An 18,663-nucleotide genomic window follows, 5' to 3' on the forward strand; every position below is an offset into this window, starting at 1 on the left:
CTCCACGTGCATATGTGAGTTCTCTCTGGGTACTCTAGCTTCCTCCCACAGTCCAAACACATGCTCGTTAGGTTAACTGGAGACTCTAAATTGCCCGTAGGTGTGAATGTGAGTGTGGCTGGTTGTCTGTCTCTACATGTCAGCTCTGTGATTGGCTGGTGAATAGCAGGCCTACAGGTTGTACCCCGCCTCTCATCCAATGAACGCTGGGATCAGCTCCAGCCCCCTCGCAACACCGAACAGGAAAAAGCGGTATAGACAATGGATGGATAGTTGTTACTATAGGGACTCAATGAATCGCAAAAGCCAGTTTGGATGGATTGTCCCATTTTTAAAAGAGCTGTGTCGCTTTAGAATTTTATTCTTTTGATTATCTAACTTCTCATGAAGCACAATCAAATGTCAAATAGTTTTCTTATAACCATCAATAAAACCACACGGCACACATTCCTTATCTGTAGGCTCCAATAAGCCATAAGTATGAAGTAAGATTGCATTCTGTTCTGACACCGCTTTAAAGATGATGTGTTGCTGACAAGTAACTGTGTTAGCATGCTGAGATTAGCATCGAACCTCAGGGAGCTGCATGCTCTCAGGTAGATCTCCTGGTCAGAACTCAGTCGTCAAACAACAACACACACACACACACACACACACACACACACACACACACACACACACACACAGTTCAAACTGTAAAAGAGACTTACTCACCACCTCCTCGTCCTCCACTTCTTCTCGCCCAGTTTCAGCTCCGGTGATGATTCAGTGAAGTGATCTGTGAGCTGAAGAGAATCAGCAGTGAGAGCGTGTCAGCGGCAGCAACGGCCAGTGGTGACTGACATGGACGTGATTTTACTACCAGACCAAAACAGACTCTAATCCTCTCTATCCCGCCTTAATCCACCAACCACCAACCTCTCCCCCCACCCATCCCAAGCTCTGCTGCACTCTCTTCTTCTCTCTGTGTCTATGCGTTCTTCTGTGATGTTAAATAACTCTTTTTCCTCCTGTCAATCACTCCATCTGGTTCTCTTCTTCTTCGGCCTACGGCTCTTTACCTTCTCACTCTCTCATCCTATAGCTTCCTCAATATAGCGTTTCCTCGCTCACTCACTCACTTTAAGTACCTCAACAGATCACAAAGCTTCTTAACTCTTTGCTGCTTTTAGTAACACACACTCAAGGTCAGACTGGCTCGGCAGCAGCAGGCTACACAGTGTTAAGAGGGTGACACACAAAGACATAATAACAGCGAGGCATTAAATCCTTCTGCAACATCTGGGCCTTCAAGAGGCCAGCCGGTACCAGCTGTGTGTGCGTTCATATGTCAGCGTGTGTGTCTGGGGGTTAACACAGGGTAATGGTCACTGGGTCACCTCTGAGATTAATACTGATCCTTCAATAAGAGACAAAAACAGGCCGTAGGCTACTGGTAGGCAGACGTAAGAAAGCATTGCAGTCAATTGAGAAGCTATGGTTGTGTTGCAATACCAATTTTCTCTGTCGTTCCATTCTACTCAAACAAATTTAAAATGTACGAATGTGTCAAATGCAACATTTCAAAGGGATCAAGATGTCGTCCTACAGCCTGCCTGATTTTGCAGTATGCAAGTTAGCGTGCTCTTCTATTTATTCTGACCCACAATCCTCTGCAGCCAAAGATACTCCCCTGCATCACTGAGCTCCAAAAGAGTCCTTCCAGATGACTGTGATGGAGCATAAACACAGACTGTAAATATTGAGCATAAGTCAAATAGTTTAAGGTGAAGTGAAAAGGAAGTTGGAACCAGTGCCACACAGTATAAATGTAAGTAAAGGGAGAATAATGATGATGAAAATAATATTGATAATCTTACTACTAATATCAAAATATTAATAACAGTAATAATTATTTGAAAAATAAATAACAAATATTATATAATATAATTTTCCACCATGAAAATTGCCCTCAGCAGAAACTGCACAAGAGTGAAGGGTGAGTAGACTTTATGTATTCTATCTTTTGTTTTCTCACTTTGCTTTTCCTCATAATTACCGTGGACCCATGACCCCATATATATCCTTTATGTGCTAGGCTATCAGCTCTTTATAAATGAGCCAGAGCTCATGTGGTCACATACCTGGCAAACCGAGAGGCGTCCAAAACGGCTGTGTTGGGGTACCGCCTACCTTCTCTGGTCCAAACAAATCCAGATCATTCAGGACCAGAATCTAAAGTTAGAAGGAGGACATACTGGCTGCTGCATTGTTGTCAGAGAAGCCAGCACTTCAACATAGCATGTTTCCTTAATGTCTGATCATATAGAAAGGTACCTTTATCATTTCACTCACTACTTGTTCCTTTAAAGTAGTGAATAGAAAATGTGTCTACTTTATTTTTCCTCTTGAGGGAATCGTGTGTTTAACCACTCATCAGTAACAGTTAGGCCTTATTTCTCACATTGGTCCCCAGCATGAAGCAATTTTTTCTTGAAATGATTTTTTACAAAGAATGGAAACTGTCACTGCAGATTGATGTTGGATTGGACTGTTGTATTTGCCTTTTTGCCTACAGACAGCTCATGTTCAGGCGGCAATAAGTTTTCTTTTCAGTGTAATATGATATTATAGTCTGGAGTAGTGTTACTTATTGCTTTCAAAGGGCAAAAGACAATATGACCTGCTGAATCCAGCTAACCTATTTATTTAAATAATAACTTTGCTGCTTATGACTTTAAAAGTTGTAGTCAAACTGTTTTGTTTGATGTCTCCATTTTCAAAGTTGTTTGTGATTAGCGAAGTATTCTCAGCAGAGCGTTCCCTGAGGCAGCACACAGTGGCCGCTGGGTCATAATTAGCCGTTTACAAACTGGCTGTAGTCCAGCGTGTCCCCAAAGGCCGGTCCTGTTGTTCACCAAAGCAAAGTCTGATCACATGGGAGGTTCCTGTAAAGGACACTAATGACTCACATACAGTAACATTACAGAAGCTGTTGGCTACCGTGTGGACATTACTGTTGTTATCTAACATTGCATCATACTAATTGGGGCTTGTTTCTTCCTCTGAGACACACACACACTTGCTTACACACGTAAGCAATCCCTTCAATTACGTTGCACTTTCTGTTAAATTCATTTTTTAACAGTTTGCCATGACCTCCCTGACCTTCTACAAGAGTGTAAAAGTTAATTGTCACTTACAGGCATTGCTTTTGATTCTTTGACAGAGGATAACACAGTTCAGAACACGTGTCCTGTAGATCATACCATAAAGTCCAGAATAAAAGTGGCTATGGTATGAGGCAGTCTGTTTTGGGGAGTTTCCCAGAAAGAAAAAAACATTTTAAACTGTCATCCTACGTCACGATTTCTAGTGCAGTGTGGCATACAGAAGCCATTGTCAACTGACTGTTGTCATAGAGACAAGACGGACTTGCAGCGCTTTTCTTCTCAGCGCACAAACGCTTCTTGCAAGTGCTCCTTAGTGCACAACCAGCGCTTACTGCTTAGTAAAGTTTCAGCTCATGAGGTAAATGTGTGTTGGAGTAATCCCAGGATAAGTCTGCAGAGGGCACTAAACGCCTTGCTCTGATAAACACACAAGGGTTCCATGATGCTTTCAAGAGCGGCTTCAATCATCTATGTTGGACGATGAAGCCGTCTTATTGGCTGTTCTACCAGCCCATGAAAAGCCCTATCCTATTGCTGCGTTCCAGTTGATCTCAGATGTCGGAAATGCTGAGTTCCCAGTTGGAAGTAGGAGTGTGACAAAATATCGATATGGCGAACTATCGCGATATTTACCCTTACGATGGATTATTATTATTAAAATATAGCCGCTATAAACTTCTTTCATCGTTCCTCCTTAGTGAGTCGAGTCACCGTTTTACATGTCATCCAGGGGGCGCTCCTTGCTCAAGTGACTGAAAATTGGGCCGAAGTCACAGAAGAAGAAAAAACAAACAACGGCGCTAATATGGCGGACTCGAGCGTTGAAGCTAAGCTGAAAGATGCATTTTATAGTGTGGCTGGGACAAAGCTGGATAAGGACTTTGCAGTATGTAAGAAGTGTCTAACGAAAATACGATACATGGGCGGCACGACAAACATGCACAGCCACCTCGTTCGCCACCACCATGAGCTCGCGGAGAAAAATATGCCTACTAGCTCGTAGGCACAGCCAAGTGTTAATTCTTTTTTTTCAGGCATAGCTGCCTTTTAATTCACCCAGGGCAACGACAATTACACATGCCATTTCTGTGTTTATTTGTAAGGACCTTCGTCCGTACAGCGTTGTGGAAAATGAAGGGTTTCACTTCATGATGCGGGTTCTTGAGCCGAGGTACGAAATACCCAGCCGTAAACATTTCACTGAAAAAACTGTTCCAGCACTTTATCAGGAAGCCAAAGCTAAAGTGGAGAGTGCACTCAAATCTACGTATGAGTTCAGATCCAATATGGCTTCTACGTGCATCAAAAAGGATGTTTAAGCTGTAACTGTTGAGTTTATTAGCAGAAGGGCTGCACGATATTGGGAAAAAAATTACATTACAATATTTTTGTTTCCTGCGATATATATCTTGCGATATTTTTTAAAGTTTACTGCTTCACTTCTTTCAGCTGAATTCTCCCTGACTCTCCCTGAAATGATGATTACAGACTCTCACCTGATTGCCTCTGTCTCTCTCTGCCGCCGTGAACGCTATTTGCGTTTGCAAAGAGTCTTAATCATGTTGATATCCGTTAATTATTGACATTGATCTATAATATTTCCTGCAAGTGATTTTTCTCCCATCAGGTCAGACTTTTTAATAACGCGCTCATGCACTGAGGTTCCATCATTTAAGTTTCCCTCCGCGACCAAATAATATCAAATCCTCTATGAAAAAAAACAAGTTATACAAAAAATATATATCAAATCCAACTCCCCTTAATTTGAAAGAATATAAAATTTACAAAAATAAGTATGTGCATATTTTACGTACAGCTAAGAAAATATAGTTTTCAAAGAAGTTTAAAGAATCAACAAATAATATAAAATCTACATGGAATATTATCAACCAACTGCTAAACAAAAAGAAGAAAAAATCTTTAGGCACGAGTTCTCAGTTTCTGAATGGTGATAAACTCATTAATGATCCATATGAAATCTCTTGTGGCTTTAATAACTTTTTTGCAAATATAGGTGCTTCTCTCTCAAATGAAATTGACAACACGGTAGGCAGCCCTTTAGTTTACTTAGAAAAAAGTTATCGCTGTATCTCAAATTATGAGCCCCCACAGCTAAAGGAAGTAAGTGACATCATTAAAAATCTAAACAAATACCTCAGCTGGCCATGATGAAATTGGTAGTTCTTTAATTAAGGAAATATCAGATTACATATTGGAACCTCTCACTCATACCCTGGGCCGATCTCTGGCCACTGGTGTTGTCCCGAAAGAGCTTAAAAGAGCAAAAATTATACCACTGTTTAAAACTGGTGATCAAAGACATTTTTCAAATTATCATCCTATATCCATTTTACCTTGTTTCTCAAAAAATCTCGAGAAGTTAATTTACTCAAGAATAGTTACACATTTACATGAAAATAACATCTTATATGAACATCAATATGGATTTAGAAAGGACAGTTCTACCTACAGTATATGGCACTTTTACAGCTCGTAGACAAAATACAGGCAGCTACAAATAATAATAAATACGCACTTGGCATTTTTTAGACTTGTCTAAAGCATTTGACTCTGTCAATCATGATATTTTATTTGCTAAATTACAACATTATGGTCTTCGAGGTGACACACTGAAGTGGTTGACTAATTATATGAGTGAGAGAGAACAGTATGTGGTAATCAATGGTTGTGCTTCAAGCATTCTTAAAATAACATGTACCACAAGGATCTGTTTTAGGACCTTTGTTATTTCTTATTTATATTAATGACTTCCATTTAGCTCGGAAACTTTCTTCTTCTATTCTTTTTGCTGATGATACCAACATGATCTTATCTCACAGTGACTTACACACCTTCATAAATAATACAAATGAAGAATTGGTGAGTGCTGCAAAATGGTTTAAACTTAATAAGCTTTCATTAAATAGTGAAAAGTCGAATTTCATCATATTCACAGGTAAAGGAGCTTTGTCTTCAGTCAGAACGGGCTCTCAGAAGGGTTATGCTAAAGTTTCAATAGATGGAAATTAAATTTCTCAAGTGTCACAAACGCAAGTTTTAGGAATCCTTGTGGATGAGAAGTTAAATTGGAAAAATCATATTAAATTTACTCAGAAAAAAATTGTGAAGTCCTTGGGGATCATCAGCAAACTTCGTAGTTTTATTCATTTATCTTGTATGTTAACCTTATATTACTCTATGATTTATCCGTATTTGATTTATGGTAATATTGTCTGGGCAAACACTTAACCCTCTCACCTTTTTAAACTTTATATGTTGCAGAAACGTTTTGTAAGATTGGCAACTTTCTCCAACGTAACAGAAACATCTGCCCCCCTCTTCAAAAAACTAAACATTCTTTCAGTTTTTGATATCAATATACATCAGATATGTGTGTTTATATATAATATATGTTCGTACCTTTTTCTTTACCATCATCATTTCAACATTTTTTTATATTCTACCAGACATATTGATCATCTTCATCTTCCTTTTTATAAAACCAAACACGGTCAGTTTTCCATCAGATATCGTGGGGTACAAATATGGAATTCCAAAAGACACGTTGTTAACTGCTCTTTGTCTACAGAGTTTTTAAAAGGAAACTGTCTTCACATTTAATCCACGAGGTCAAACTTTTGCATATATAAAATATATTTCTTTTTTTTTTCCATCAACTCACTCATTTCACTCCCTTTTTAATAGATTAATGCCTGTTTCATTTAGCTGATAGAGGGTTAACATTTTCAGTCTTTCTATTGTATGTATTTGTCTAAGTGTGTGTGTATGAATACGTGTATAGGTTACTGTATAAGTGTTTATATTTAATTTTGTTTTTAAATTGTGTAATTCGATTTGTTTAGTTGCTTTATTTGTCTCTTAAGAGGTGAGGTCCCTTGTATAAGCCTGTTGGCTTCTTGACCTCTCCTGACTCACCTTTTATGTTTTTGTTAATCCTATTTTGATGTATTCTTACACACAGCAGGAGCGTGCACATAGATACAGGCTGAGCAGACGCGCAATGGCTCACAGTTTATCCTCCCTCCTGCATTTTGCCTTTTTTGTAGGCTTGAGTAATCAGTTGCCAGAGATGTGAATCAATGAAAAGTAATGTTTAGAGCCAATTCTAGAACAAGCACAATGCATTTTGTGAAGATGGTCCGCCTTGGAAAGAGAAAAAGGGATTTCTGTAGGAAGGAAAGCAAACTTTAAGCAACGGATTACTTCGACATTAAACTACGACCGTTTCAAGTTTTATGGCAGCTCATGAAATCATAAGGCGTGGGAAGGAGGACGTGAAATAAACAATAAAATGGGCTATCAGAAGATCGATACTTAGACCTCAAAAACAAAACCGAGAGCCAGTTCTGACTGAAGACAAAGTTGAACGCACAGATCTGGAGGCCGCTGCCTTTAACCCTGTTTGTTTAATAAGTGTTAAATATAGCCCCTTGTGTGATATTAACTATAAGCAAACTGTCAGATTGTAAATCCCTGCTCCTCTCAGTTCATATTCACCGCTCCCTCTCTCTCAGTCGCTTGACCACTCATGCTGCACGTCGCTCTGCCCGACCCTGGTAAGAGCTGGTGAGATGACAGAGCGCTGAGAATGTGTTCTAACTCTGCGAGTTGTTGCATAATGTGATAAAATAAATAAATGGATGCTCATTTATATCTATTAGTAATGTGAATGGGCATAAACAGGCTACATAAACTTAATTGAAAGTCTCAAATATATTTTTCAGCTCCAGATGGATTCTTTTTTTCTTCATATCGCATGTCCTTGCGGTGTGACTATGGCAAATTAATTTTAAATTATTTTATTATTGATGCCCTAGTTTTTAAAATACCTTTTCATTGACCATGGCATCAGTTAACTGAATACTAGAACCCGACCAAGTGATCGGCAAGCCGATATTGACTATTGGTAGCGGCAAATTTTATCGCAGATATCGATTATGTGCCGATATTACCAGATTTATGCACCAGTCAAATAGCATTTCATTTGAGTGTTAGTGAATCACACAAGCATTTCTCTTTCTGGCTTACAACAAACATTATCACTCCACAGAGAGTGAAGCAGTAGGTAGGTATTGTCCACACCCTCTCAATTCAATTCGATTTCAATTCTTTGGGTCACGATTCGAATCAATATCAATTTGATATTGATCAATATGCTTCGATATCGATTGAATAATACACATAGATGACAGGAAGACCCAGATAACTCATCACAGTACCTTCTGATATTTGTTAAATAATGATGTGTGCATCGTTTGTATAGCTTTAGAACAAACTCACTCAAAAATGTATTTTATCGTTGCGTTATTCTTTAATAAACAAATAAAACATTAAAGTACAAAAGTGCACATTTGTGCCTGAGCTGAATTCACAGCACCCACAGTGCCCACAGTGGAGAGGGGCGTCAGTACAATGAAAAAATCGATCTCAGGATTTCCCTGAATAGACAATGAATTGGGAAAAATAAAAATTACAATGCACTGATGAATCAATATTTTTAACCAGCCCTTATAAATATTGGTTTGATTAAACTTCAACTGTATAATGATTTTCAATGATACAAACAATGTTGTTATAATTTTGCTGATTGAAGGGAAAAAAAACATAAAACTTATGACAGCGGGATAAAAAACGACTTTTAAATATTTGTAAAATTCATCAGTCATTACATTCTATTGCTCATTATTATGTTTTTTAATCAAAACAAATAATGAAAATACACTCCAAAAGCTATACAAATAAAATATCTCAGTCATTTACAGAGACATCCATGTTCATCTATTCAGAGAAACTAGAGTGAACAAAGTTTTGAGGTGTTTATTAATTTGTTTCATTTTGAGTCCATATATGAGCGGATTAAAGAGAGGATGGTACAAAACCAATTGTAAAGTCATAATCAGACTTGCAATTTTTGGAAGATCTGATTCAAGTCTCACTATGATGATATCGTACATGCACAACAAAGAAAAGTTGATCAAAACCAGCATGTGGGGTAAACAGGTCTGTGCAGCTTTTCTCCTGTCTGCCCTAGTACGTCTATGAGTTAGAATCAGTATCTTTGCATATGTGAAAACTATGTAGAGTATAGGAAAAAATACAATATTCAGCAAAATAAATACACCATACACAGAAAGTAGTTTGGAGCTGACACAGTGAAGCTTGTAAATAGAATTGTTGCAAAAGAGTCCTTTCAAAGTAAAGTTACAGATTGTTCTTTTAGAACTGAATGAAGTCGACCCTGCCATCTGACAAGCGGGCAAAAGCCAAGCCAAAACTAAGAAAACACTTACAGTTGACTTATTCATGATATTGGGATAATGCAAAGGTTTACATATAGACACATATCTGTCGTAGGCCATGGCTGACAACAGAAAGAACTCTGACCCACCTAAAGAATAAAACATGAAGAATTGAAAGTGGCACATTGAATGTGTTATGGTCTGTTTCTCAGATAAGAAGTCAACCAGCAGCTTTGGGTAGATCGCAGAGCTGAAGAGAACAGAGTTGATTAGTAAAGCTGCGATGAAAATGTACATCGGTTCATGTAAGTTTTGGTGAATCACTATGAGGCATACAATAGTGGAATTGCAGCAGATGATTAAAACATATACTATAAAAAGAATCACAAAATAAAGGTATCTGTATTTCTCCACCTCTACATACCCACCCAGAGAAATATATGTCACATTCAGTTTATCCATTAAGACAGACACAAATGATATATAGAAACCTGACCTGACTGTTGAATTATCTTAATGTTGCCTTGAAAATGTTGATGATGTCGAAGATGTTCATTACTTTAATCGCTGTTTTCAGAAAGTTGACGGTTGGAGTGTGGGTAATGTTTTTATCAGACAACTTTAATCTCCCTGGATCTCATTAAAACTTTCTGCTAACATGTTGACAAAGAGTCCTTGACCTCGTGTTTGTGTCTCTTGATTGGATGGTGTGTCTGCATCACATTTTCAGTCTTTAATGAAGTAGTCATGTTATTTAATCTTTGTATTACATCACAATAAAAAACAATTTAACTGGGGTGTTGGTAGCGTAGTGGTTTGTGCGCACGCCCATTGAATGGAGGCTGTGGTCCTACGGGCGGGGAGCCCGGGTGCGGGTCCGACCCTTGGCTCCTTTCCTGCATGTTATACTCCAATCTCTCTGTCCATGATTTCTGACTCTATGCTCTATCCAGTATCCTAGCTCTACAATAAATGCATTAATGCCCAAAAATAAATCTTGAAAAAAATTTACTTAGCTGTCATAGTTTAGCTGGCAGGAATATGGGGATTAAGGACAGATACGTGTGCCTGTACTTCTTCTGGGTAAAGTCATGTGTTTAGTGTCAAAATGTTTTCAATCTGAATTACAGACGAGTCATTATTTGTGTTTTTGACAGGTAGGAAACCAGACCACCCAATATACAAATAATCCAAAAGGCAAAGTACAGGGAAATGATTAAAACTTGAATTTAGCAAATGGGCTGACCATTTGGGCCCTTTGTCCACTTATGGCGCTTTTTGTGCTGGCAACGCCATTGACCTCAGTTCGAAAGTGCTTCTCAACGAAGCTCATTGTTTCTGGTTTACAAACTGTAAACTTTCTGACATTAAGGTTTTCATACCTAGGGTAAATGGAACGCAGCATGAGAAGTTCCTTGATGTCACTAGGTAAAAAAATCCCCATACCTGTTTGTAATGAACGGTTTGTGCATAGGACTATGTTGTTTAGGAATTCCCCCGGTAGAGATGGCAGTGGGCCATAGTGACGAGGAGACTGATTATTATTACCAGAGTTACAGACTAGCAAGATTGCTACTTTCCGCAAACTCCCTGAGCTTCTGCAGCCAAGTGGAATCAATGGTTAACTAGTATTTTGGCCTTCTTATTAATGAAGTGTTAGCAAATAACAGTTTGAAATCATTAAAAATTTGTGAAAATAAACACAGACAAATGTACCGACAGCAAAGTACAGGCATTAAAGTTTTATGCGACTGAAAAAATACTACGATCACCTCTTGCAATTGCTGTCTTTATTTTTACTCTTCCTCTGGCTAATGACAGCGCAGCAGGTGAGTTTAGGAGTGGATAGAATTCCGTAAATTGATTCGTCCACAAATTGATTCATGTGGACGAATATGACTGACCTGGACAGTGGCAAAGAAGAGAAAATGTAATCACAGAGTGAGGCGAAAACGCTACGTGTATAAAGTTCTTCCAAAACAAGGGTGAACCTTGTGTTGGATTTTACCTGAGGACGCAGAGTTGGCTTGCTCTCTGCTGGAAGGGCAGATGACAAACACCGGTTAGCTAGTTATAGCATGGGATAGATTGATAGACACACTACATCCTGCACTGAGTGTGTGTTTCTGGGGGCGATAAGCCCAGAAGGACTCCACCTTAAGCTCATCCTGGATCAAGAGTTGTACCTGTCCAAAAAGTGCTCTTCTATTCCCGTAATATGGGAAAAATAATAATTGAGCTACAAAACTAGAATGGTAAAGACAGACATAACCAACACTGAATAATATTGTCCATATGTCAGGGATAAGGTGCTTCAGATATCACTTAACATGAGATCCCAAACATGCAAGATCTTTTTAAGTGTCAGTAAACATTGATCCCAGATGACTTGGACCCCCTCGAAAAGGAGATGGTTCATCTCAAGGGGCAATCCACCAAATAAACAGAATTTCTCAGAACGTCTTACTGACAGCCAGCAATTTAAGTTTGAAAGATTCCACAATGGGGAACATGCTTTTGAAAAAGGAATCAAAGAAACATTGTTTTGACTCCAGAGCGCCTCCTGAGTTCAAAGAAGTTCTTTACATGTTCGGATTAGATTTGATTGACAGTTTTATGAGATCCTGTGGGTGTCAAGAAATCTAATAAAAGACGTCAAACGAACTCCAACAGTTGAATTTGGAGATGGACACACACCAAGTGCAATCCACTTCAGGTACCTTTAAATGAATGAGAAACCTCCGTCACGGTTTAATGTTTGTGTATTTGTTAAAGCAATCTGTCTGTTTATTCAGCTTTAGATAGCATTAATGGATGATAAGTTTAATGTTACGTACATAACGTTTAATGGGTATGTGGAAGTTCAAAATTACAGATATCTTTATTTCTTTATCATGATAACAGTATATTTTCTAATAATCTTTTATAATTCTACTATAGTGTACCTCATCTGGAAACACAAGAATCTGCATGAGCCCATGTACATTTTTATTGCAGCTTTGCTGATCAACTCTGTTATTCTCAGCAGCGCTGTGTATCCAAAATACTTGATTGACTTTTTATCAGACAGACAGATCATATCTTATTCAGCCTGTCTCTTTCAATTTTTTACATTTTACGCCATAGGTAGTTCAGAGTTTTTACTGTTGTCAGTCATGGCTTATGATAGATATGTGTCTATTTGCAATCCTCTGCAATATCCCTCGATCATGAGGAAAAACACGGTGTGTATTTTCTTGCTTTTAGCTTGGCTTGTGCCAGCTTGTCACATTGCTATCCCAGCCATACTGAGTGCTAAAAGTAAATTGTGCAGCTTTACCTTAAAAGCCATATTTTGTAACAACACGATTTACAGACTTCAATGTGTTAGTTCAAGAGTAATTACAATATATGGCGTGGTTACTTTAGTGGACCTTGCAGTTCTCCCTTTGCTCTTCATAATATTTACCTACGCCAAGATACTTTTTATAACCTATCGAAGTTGTAAAGAAGTGAAGAAGAAAGCTGCAGAAACCTGTTTACCCCATCTGTTAGTTTTAATTAGTTACTCCTGTCTGTGTGCTTATGATATCAGTATAGCACGAGTGGAGTCTAATTTTCCAAAAACTGCACGCTTCATCATGATGTTACAAACAGTTTTTTATAATCCTTTGTTAAACCCTCTCATATACGGGCTCAAAATGAAAGAGATTTCCAAACACCTCAAGAAGTTGTTTCTTCCAGCCAAAACACCTCTTTTTATGAATACCGCTCACTAATGCACGGCTGTTTTTTCAGCCATGTTCTTGTAGAAATGTGACTTCTTTAAAGGTATTACATTATGTATTTATTTATTTATTAGCTCTAACGTTATTAAAAAAATATATTTATATTAAACAATATTAAGGTTTCATTACCTCCAGACTTTCTCTCTGTGTTTCACTCTTACAGTTGTGAATTCATTAAGAACCTGTGTTCCTTGTTAAACATTTGCTCTTGGTATATTTATAAAGGGTGAGTCATTAACGTAGGTGCAGGGTAATACTAGCAGAGAGAAGAAGAAACGAAAAGCACAAAAAGCTTTTAATCAAAACGTTTCAACCAGAGGTCTTCATCAGGTAATAATTAATTTGGTAGAAACACCTGGAAAATGATCACCTGAACTAGACCTCTGGTCAAAATGTTGTAATTCATAAAACCTTCTTGTGTGCATGAATATTAATGAAGTCAAAAGTTTATATCGCAGATAAAGAATGATGTCAATCCGTGGGTTAATGTTTAAGACAAAGTTGAAATTGTGGCCTTGTATCAGTAATGTTTTTCTGTCTTATCGTACTCTAAACATGTTTCTTAAAACATTTTCTTTTGTTTTTTCTGTTTTAATCGGCTCTTTCCCTCCATTAACCCTAAACCCCCCCCCCAAGGATGATTCATTGGAAATCTTTTCTTTCCATGGGAGGACTTTGGAGCCTTGTGTTTGTAAGAACCAGAATAACATATATATATATATATATATATATATATATATAAATTGTGATATGTGGTAAAATCTGGACTTTTTATTTTATTTTATTTTTTTCTTGAACTTTTTCGGCTACACCCCTTGTGTTCCTGTGGTTTACATCCTCCCCCCTCTCTTACTTTCCACAGAGTGGCCGGTTGGCCTCAGGTATGTGTCTCCCTGAACTTGCTCCTCTTTATCTGTACTTTTGCTCTACCCTGAAACTACATAGTGCACTTTAAAACACAAGTTTACAGCTTGACATGCGGGAAAGGAGCCACTGGTGGGGTTTGAAACCGTGCCACCCGCTTGGAGGACTATAGTTGTCATTTGTTGTTTTTTTATTAGAAGAAAAAAATCGATTAAAATCTTTAATCAAGTTAGGTTTGAAATAACTGGAGATTTTATTTGTAGGTCATATCTCCCAGCCCTGACTTGGATCTGAAAGGATAAACGTTTCAGTGGTGTTGAGATCTGGCATCGGGTCTGGATTTTTGAGGTCAGATTTGGCCTTTTGACTCGTCTGAGCTGACAGGGTTGTATGCAACAAAACCATTTTAAAGTCATAAGCAAACCAAAACAAAATAAACCAAGACGATATATTAATGCTGTCATTTCCTTATTATGTATGCATAGTGAAGATAACTTCCTGTATCTGTTCAAGGTCATCTCTGGAACTCTCTATCCAGGCTTCTCCCGTTTGTTGACCGTTTTCTTTCTTAATTAAAAAAATTAAAAGATGCAACAACTAGAGATGACGCATAATCATTGCACCCTCCGAGCAAAAGTAAACAACAAATCAGGAATGCCAGTCGATGTATATGGAGTCACATGGGCAGCATATTTCATCAGCAGAGAAGTCACTAATTATAAGATTTGATTAACCATTAGCCAAATAAGATGTAGACAAGATACGGTATAGCTCTCATCTTAGAAAACTTTACTCTTTGTTTCTATAACCAAATCCTCCATGCTTTTATTAAGGTCAGGTGTCTATACGAGACAGGACTTGCACAATAAAACAACAAAACAAAAATGGATATAAATTGTATGTATGCTATCAAAATATCAATTACAGATAACTTTTCTGACGTTTGTCATTTAATGACTGCTTTGCAAGTTATACAATTCTATAACAACAGAAATGTTTAAAATATTGTGATGTACCTTAAAATGTTGTCAATGTTATAAGACCAAACAGTTCTGGGGACTTTCTGAAGAGGAACTATCCACTAAGGAGTTCCCTGAGAACTACACAGCATGGGGACTTTTTTCAGTTGGCATTTGCACCGCCATGGTACCTACTCTGGAGCAGGAACTAAAAAGGTTCCTGAAGTTCGAAAACGCCTAATAGATGGCTTTGACCCAGTCCCTATGCATACACCCACACACAGCCCCTGAAAATATTGGAAATTTCAGAGGAATTCTTTCGAAATGCTGCCACAAAATCAGAAACTTTGGCTTCAACAATCAGAAATAAAGCTCTGGAGGGACTGTTACAGAAAACCCTGACTTGCACCAACAATGCAGCGTGTTAAGAGTTGAGGTCAATGTTGAAGAAGTGTGTGTAGGGAATGTAAAGAGACAACTTGCCCATGAGGGTAAATAAAAGTTCAACAAGGGCTCGGCCCTTCAGAGCTAGAAGTTGTTCACATGGTTGCAGCTTTTCATGGAAGTTTTAATGGGATCCATGGAGGGTGACGAAATCTCATTAAAAATGTCTTACTCAAGCTTTCCTTTCTGTAGATTATCACACACCAGGTGGGGTTTAAGTTCAGGTATCTGTTAATGAAACATAGATTCTAGGTCAATGCAATCTTAACAGTGAGACTTCTTGCCATGCAGTCTTTTGTCTTATTCAGTGTTTTCGTTAACTTATAACTTTTATCATGGATAAAGAATTGAATGTAACGTATATTACTCTAGGTGGTCATGTGGAAGTTAACAAATATAGATATCTTTACTTTTTGATCATGTTTACAGTATTTATTCTCATAATCTGCTTTAACTTCACCATTGTGTGCCTCATTTGGATACATAGAAACCTCCACGAGCCTATGTATGTTTTCATTGCTGCTTTGCTACTTAACTCGGCTGTTTTCAGTACTGCTATTTACCCGAAGTTGTGCATTGATTATTTATCTGAGAAACAGGTCATATCATATCCAGCCTGTCTCTTTCAGTTTTATCTTTTGTATTCCTTGAGTGGTTCAGAATTCTTGCTGTTAGCAGGCATGGCCTATGATAGATATGTGTCGATATGTAAACCTCTGCAATATCCCACCATCATGAGAAAGACCACCGTGAATATTTTCCTGGGTATAGCTTGGCTTGTGCCCGCTTGTCAGACTGCAGTCGCAGTATTATTGAGTGCTGACATGAAAATCTGCAATTTCACTTTAAATGGAATTTTTTGTAACAATTTAATTTATAGTCTCCACTGTGTGAGTTCAAAAACACTTTCTATATTTGGTATTTTTGCATTGCTGGATGTTGGCCTGTTCCCTATGCTGTTCATACTTTTTACATACACAAGGATACTCATGATATCCTATTGTAGTTGTAGAGCGGTCAGGAAGAAAGCTGCACAGACCTGCTTACCCCACCTGTTGGTGTTAATCAGCTTTTCCATTTTGTGTGCATATGACATCCTCATAGTTCGCCTGGGAGCTAATTTTTCACAAACTGTGCGTTTAATAATGACTTTACAAGCAGTACTGTACCATCCTCTCTTAAATCCAATCATCTATGGGTTAAAAATGAAAGAAATTTATAAACACCTGAAGAGGTTATTCTGTCAAGCTAAAGTCATCTAATACATTGAAAGTGATTTTACAGAGATCATTATGCCAGAGATGATAATGTTGTGACATTTCCTGTTATAATTTAAGTGTTTTTTTTTTATCTCTGGAAGATATTACATGAAATTATTTCGATCCAATGCTATAAAATCCTCTGTATATTTTCGAAACAGTAAAGAGTATCTACCGTTTAACAATACAATGACTAACTGGTAAACTTCAGTTATTGGAAATTATTTTTATCATTGCAACCTTATTAGTCAGTCATTGTGAATAAATGTTTCTTATGCAAAAACACGTCACCTTTTATGACCCACACTTTATCCCCTATTTCTGTTATTTCAATGTTGTTCAGGCTTTTTACCCAGTCTTGTTGAAAGGCTGGCATGGGTTCAGGACTCGCTTTAGGGGGCATTTTAATTTCACTGACACCACTAATGTTATTCACAGAATATTCTGACATTTTCAGCCACAGGGATTGTGAAGAAAGGCAGATTGTGTCTGACAACCAGCTAACCTCTGAAAGATGTTGAACCACTGATGTTGCACTTCTTTTTTTATTTGCAGGTTTTAAAAGTCCACTCAAATATTATCTTTATACCTACAGACATTCAGATTATTTATTTTATCTTTCTACTAAATAAATATTCCATTTGTGAACCTGGATGAATAGACTCAACCATAACATATGTTCAAACCTGTGCTGCCAAACTAAACAATGCCTGTATGCTGTTTGTGAACTTAGAAGTCTGTGAGAAACACCAAAACAGAATTTAACCAACCATAATAATAATAATACATTCGTTTTATATTGCACTTTTCTAAATACTCAAAGACGCTTTGACAAAAACAAAAAACAAAACAAGAACGGCGAGGACAGTGCAACGAAAGAGTAATGAAAGGGGGGGGGGGGGGGGGGTTAGTGGTTGTAGGCAGTGTTGAAGAGGTGAGTTTTTTAGGGATTTCTTGAAGGAAGTGAGTTTTGGGGAGTCTCTAATGTTTTTTGGGAGTGAGTTCCAGAGGGTGGGAGCAGCAATGGAGAAAGCCCGATATTTTGTCCTGCAGGGGGTGACAGGAGGTTTGCATCCGCAGACCTGAGTGTGCGGGTGAAGGAGCTCAGACAGGTAGGGGGAGCCAGGTTGTGGAGGGCTTTGTAGATGAGGATGAGGAGTTTGAAGTTGATACGCTGGGGGATAGGGAGCCAGTGGAGGTTATGAAGGACGGGGGTGATGTGGTCTCTGGTGCGGGAGTGTGTGAGGAGGCGAGCAGCGGAGTTCTGGATGTATTGGAGTTTCTTGAGTGAATTTGATGGTGATCCGTAGATGAGACTATTGCAGTAGTCTAGTCTGGAGGTGTTAGTATTAGGATACTTCTTGTTGCTTTTGTGTCACTACTGTTTTAGTTTTCTTGGATCCTCTGTGATGAGAAGCTGAAGGCCTGGATCTAGTTTAGTTTAGTTTGTAACTTGGGAAATGCAAATGAACTGATTTAGAGTGGCAAACAATTCCGTCAACCAGTGTTAATTGGAGAAGAGGTTCCAAAGTCTCTTGGTAAAGAAAAAAGATTCAGGGAACCTTGCTGTTAAACAGCTACAGTCATACAATGTCAAGGTTGATTTAATTTGACAACTCTTAGCCCTTAATTAGCATCCCCAAGTCAAAGGACATTGCAAAGAAATCTACCACTTATTTTGGCGAGCCAGCCAGGAGTACTAAAGGATCCTACTGTTGGATTGTGTGACCTCTGTTTCACACAGACTTACCTTACCTCTATGGCCATACACTTAAAGTAAGCAGGGAACAACTTTATACATGTTCTGTATAGGTGAACTCAATCTTTCACAGAGCAGAGGTCCATGGAAGGGGCTGGAATGTCTCTAAAGCACCCTGGGAGACAAAAATCCCCTGTATTTTTAAGACACTCATAACTAAAGTAAAGGCTTAAATTTTGGCACTGCATTAATAGGCTGA

General features: G+C 38.2%; 3 protein-coding genes across 3 annotated transcripts; 2 read left to right on the forward strand and 1 right to left on the reverse strand.

Annotated features, from left to right (window-relative positions):
- Window positions 1-8,947: 8,947 nt before the first annotated feature.
- On the reverse strand, window positions 8,948-9,895 carry LOC132987564 (olfactory receptor 11A1-like). The gene has a single exon (XM_061054673.1). The coding sequence runs from the start codon at window positions 9,872-9,874 to the stop codon at window positions 8,948-8,950; it is 927 nt and encodes a 308-aa protein (XP_060910656.1). The 5' UTR covers window positions 9,875-9,895.
- A 2,327-nt stretch (window positions 9,896-12,222) lies between these two features.
- Window positions 12,223-13,170, forward strand: LOC132986534 (olfactory receptor 4N2-like). Its single transcript, XM_061052988.1, has one exon. The coding sequence runs from the start codon at window positions 12,223-12,225 to the stop codon at window positions 13,168-13,170; it is 948 nt and encodes a 315-aa protein (XP_060908971.1).
- Window positions 13,171-15,781: 2,611 nt separating this feature from the next.
- Window positions 15,782-16,708, forward strand: LOC132986535 (olfactory receptor 6N2-like). Its single transcript, XM_061052989.1, has one exon. The coding sequence runs from the start codon at window positions 15,782-15,784 to the stop codon at window positions 16,706-16,708; it is 927 nt and encodes a 308-aa protein (XP_060908972.1).
- The last annotated feature ends 1,955 nt before the right edge of the window (window positions 16,709-18,663 follow it).

Source organism: Labrus mixtus, chromosome 13 (assembly GCF_963584025.1).
Source record: "Labrus mixtus chromosome 13, fLabMix1.1, whole genome shotgun sequence".
Lineage (NCBI taxonomy): Eukaryota > Metazoa > Chordata > Actinopteri > Labriformes > Labridae > Labrus > Labrus mixtus.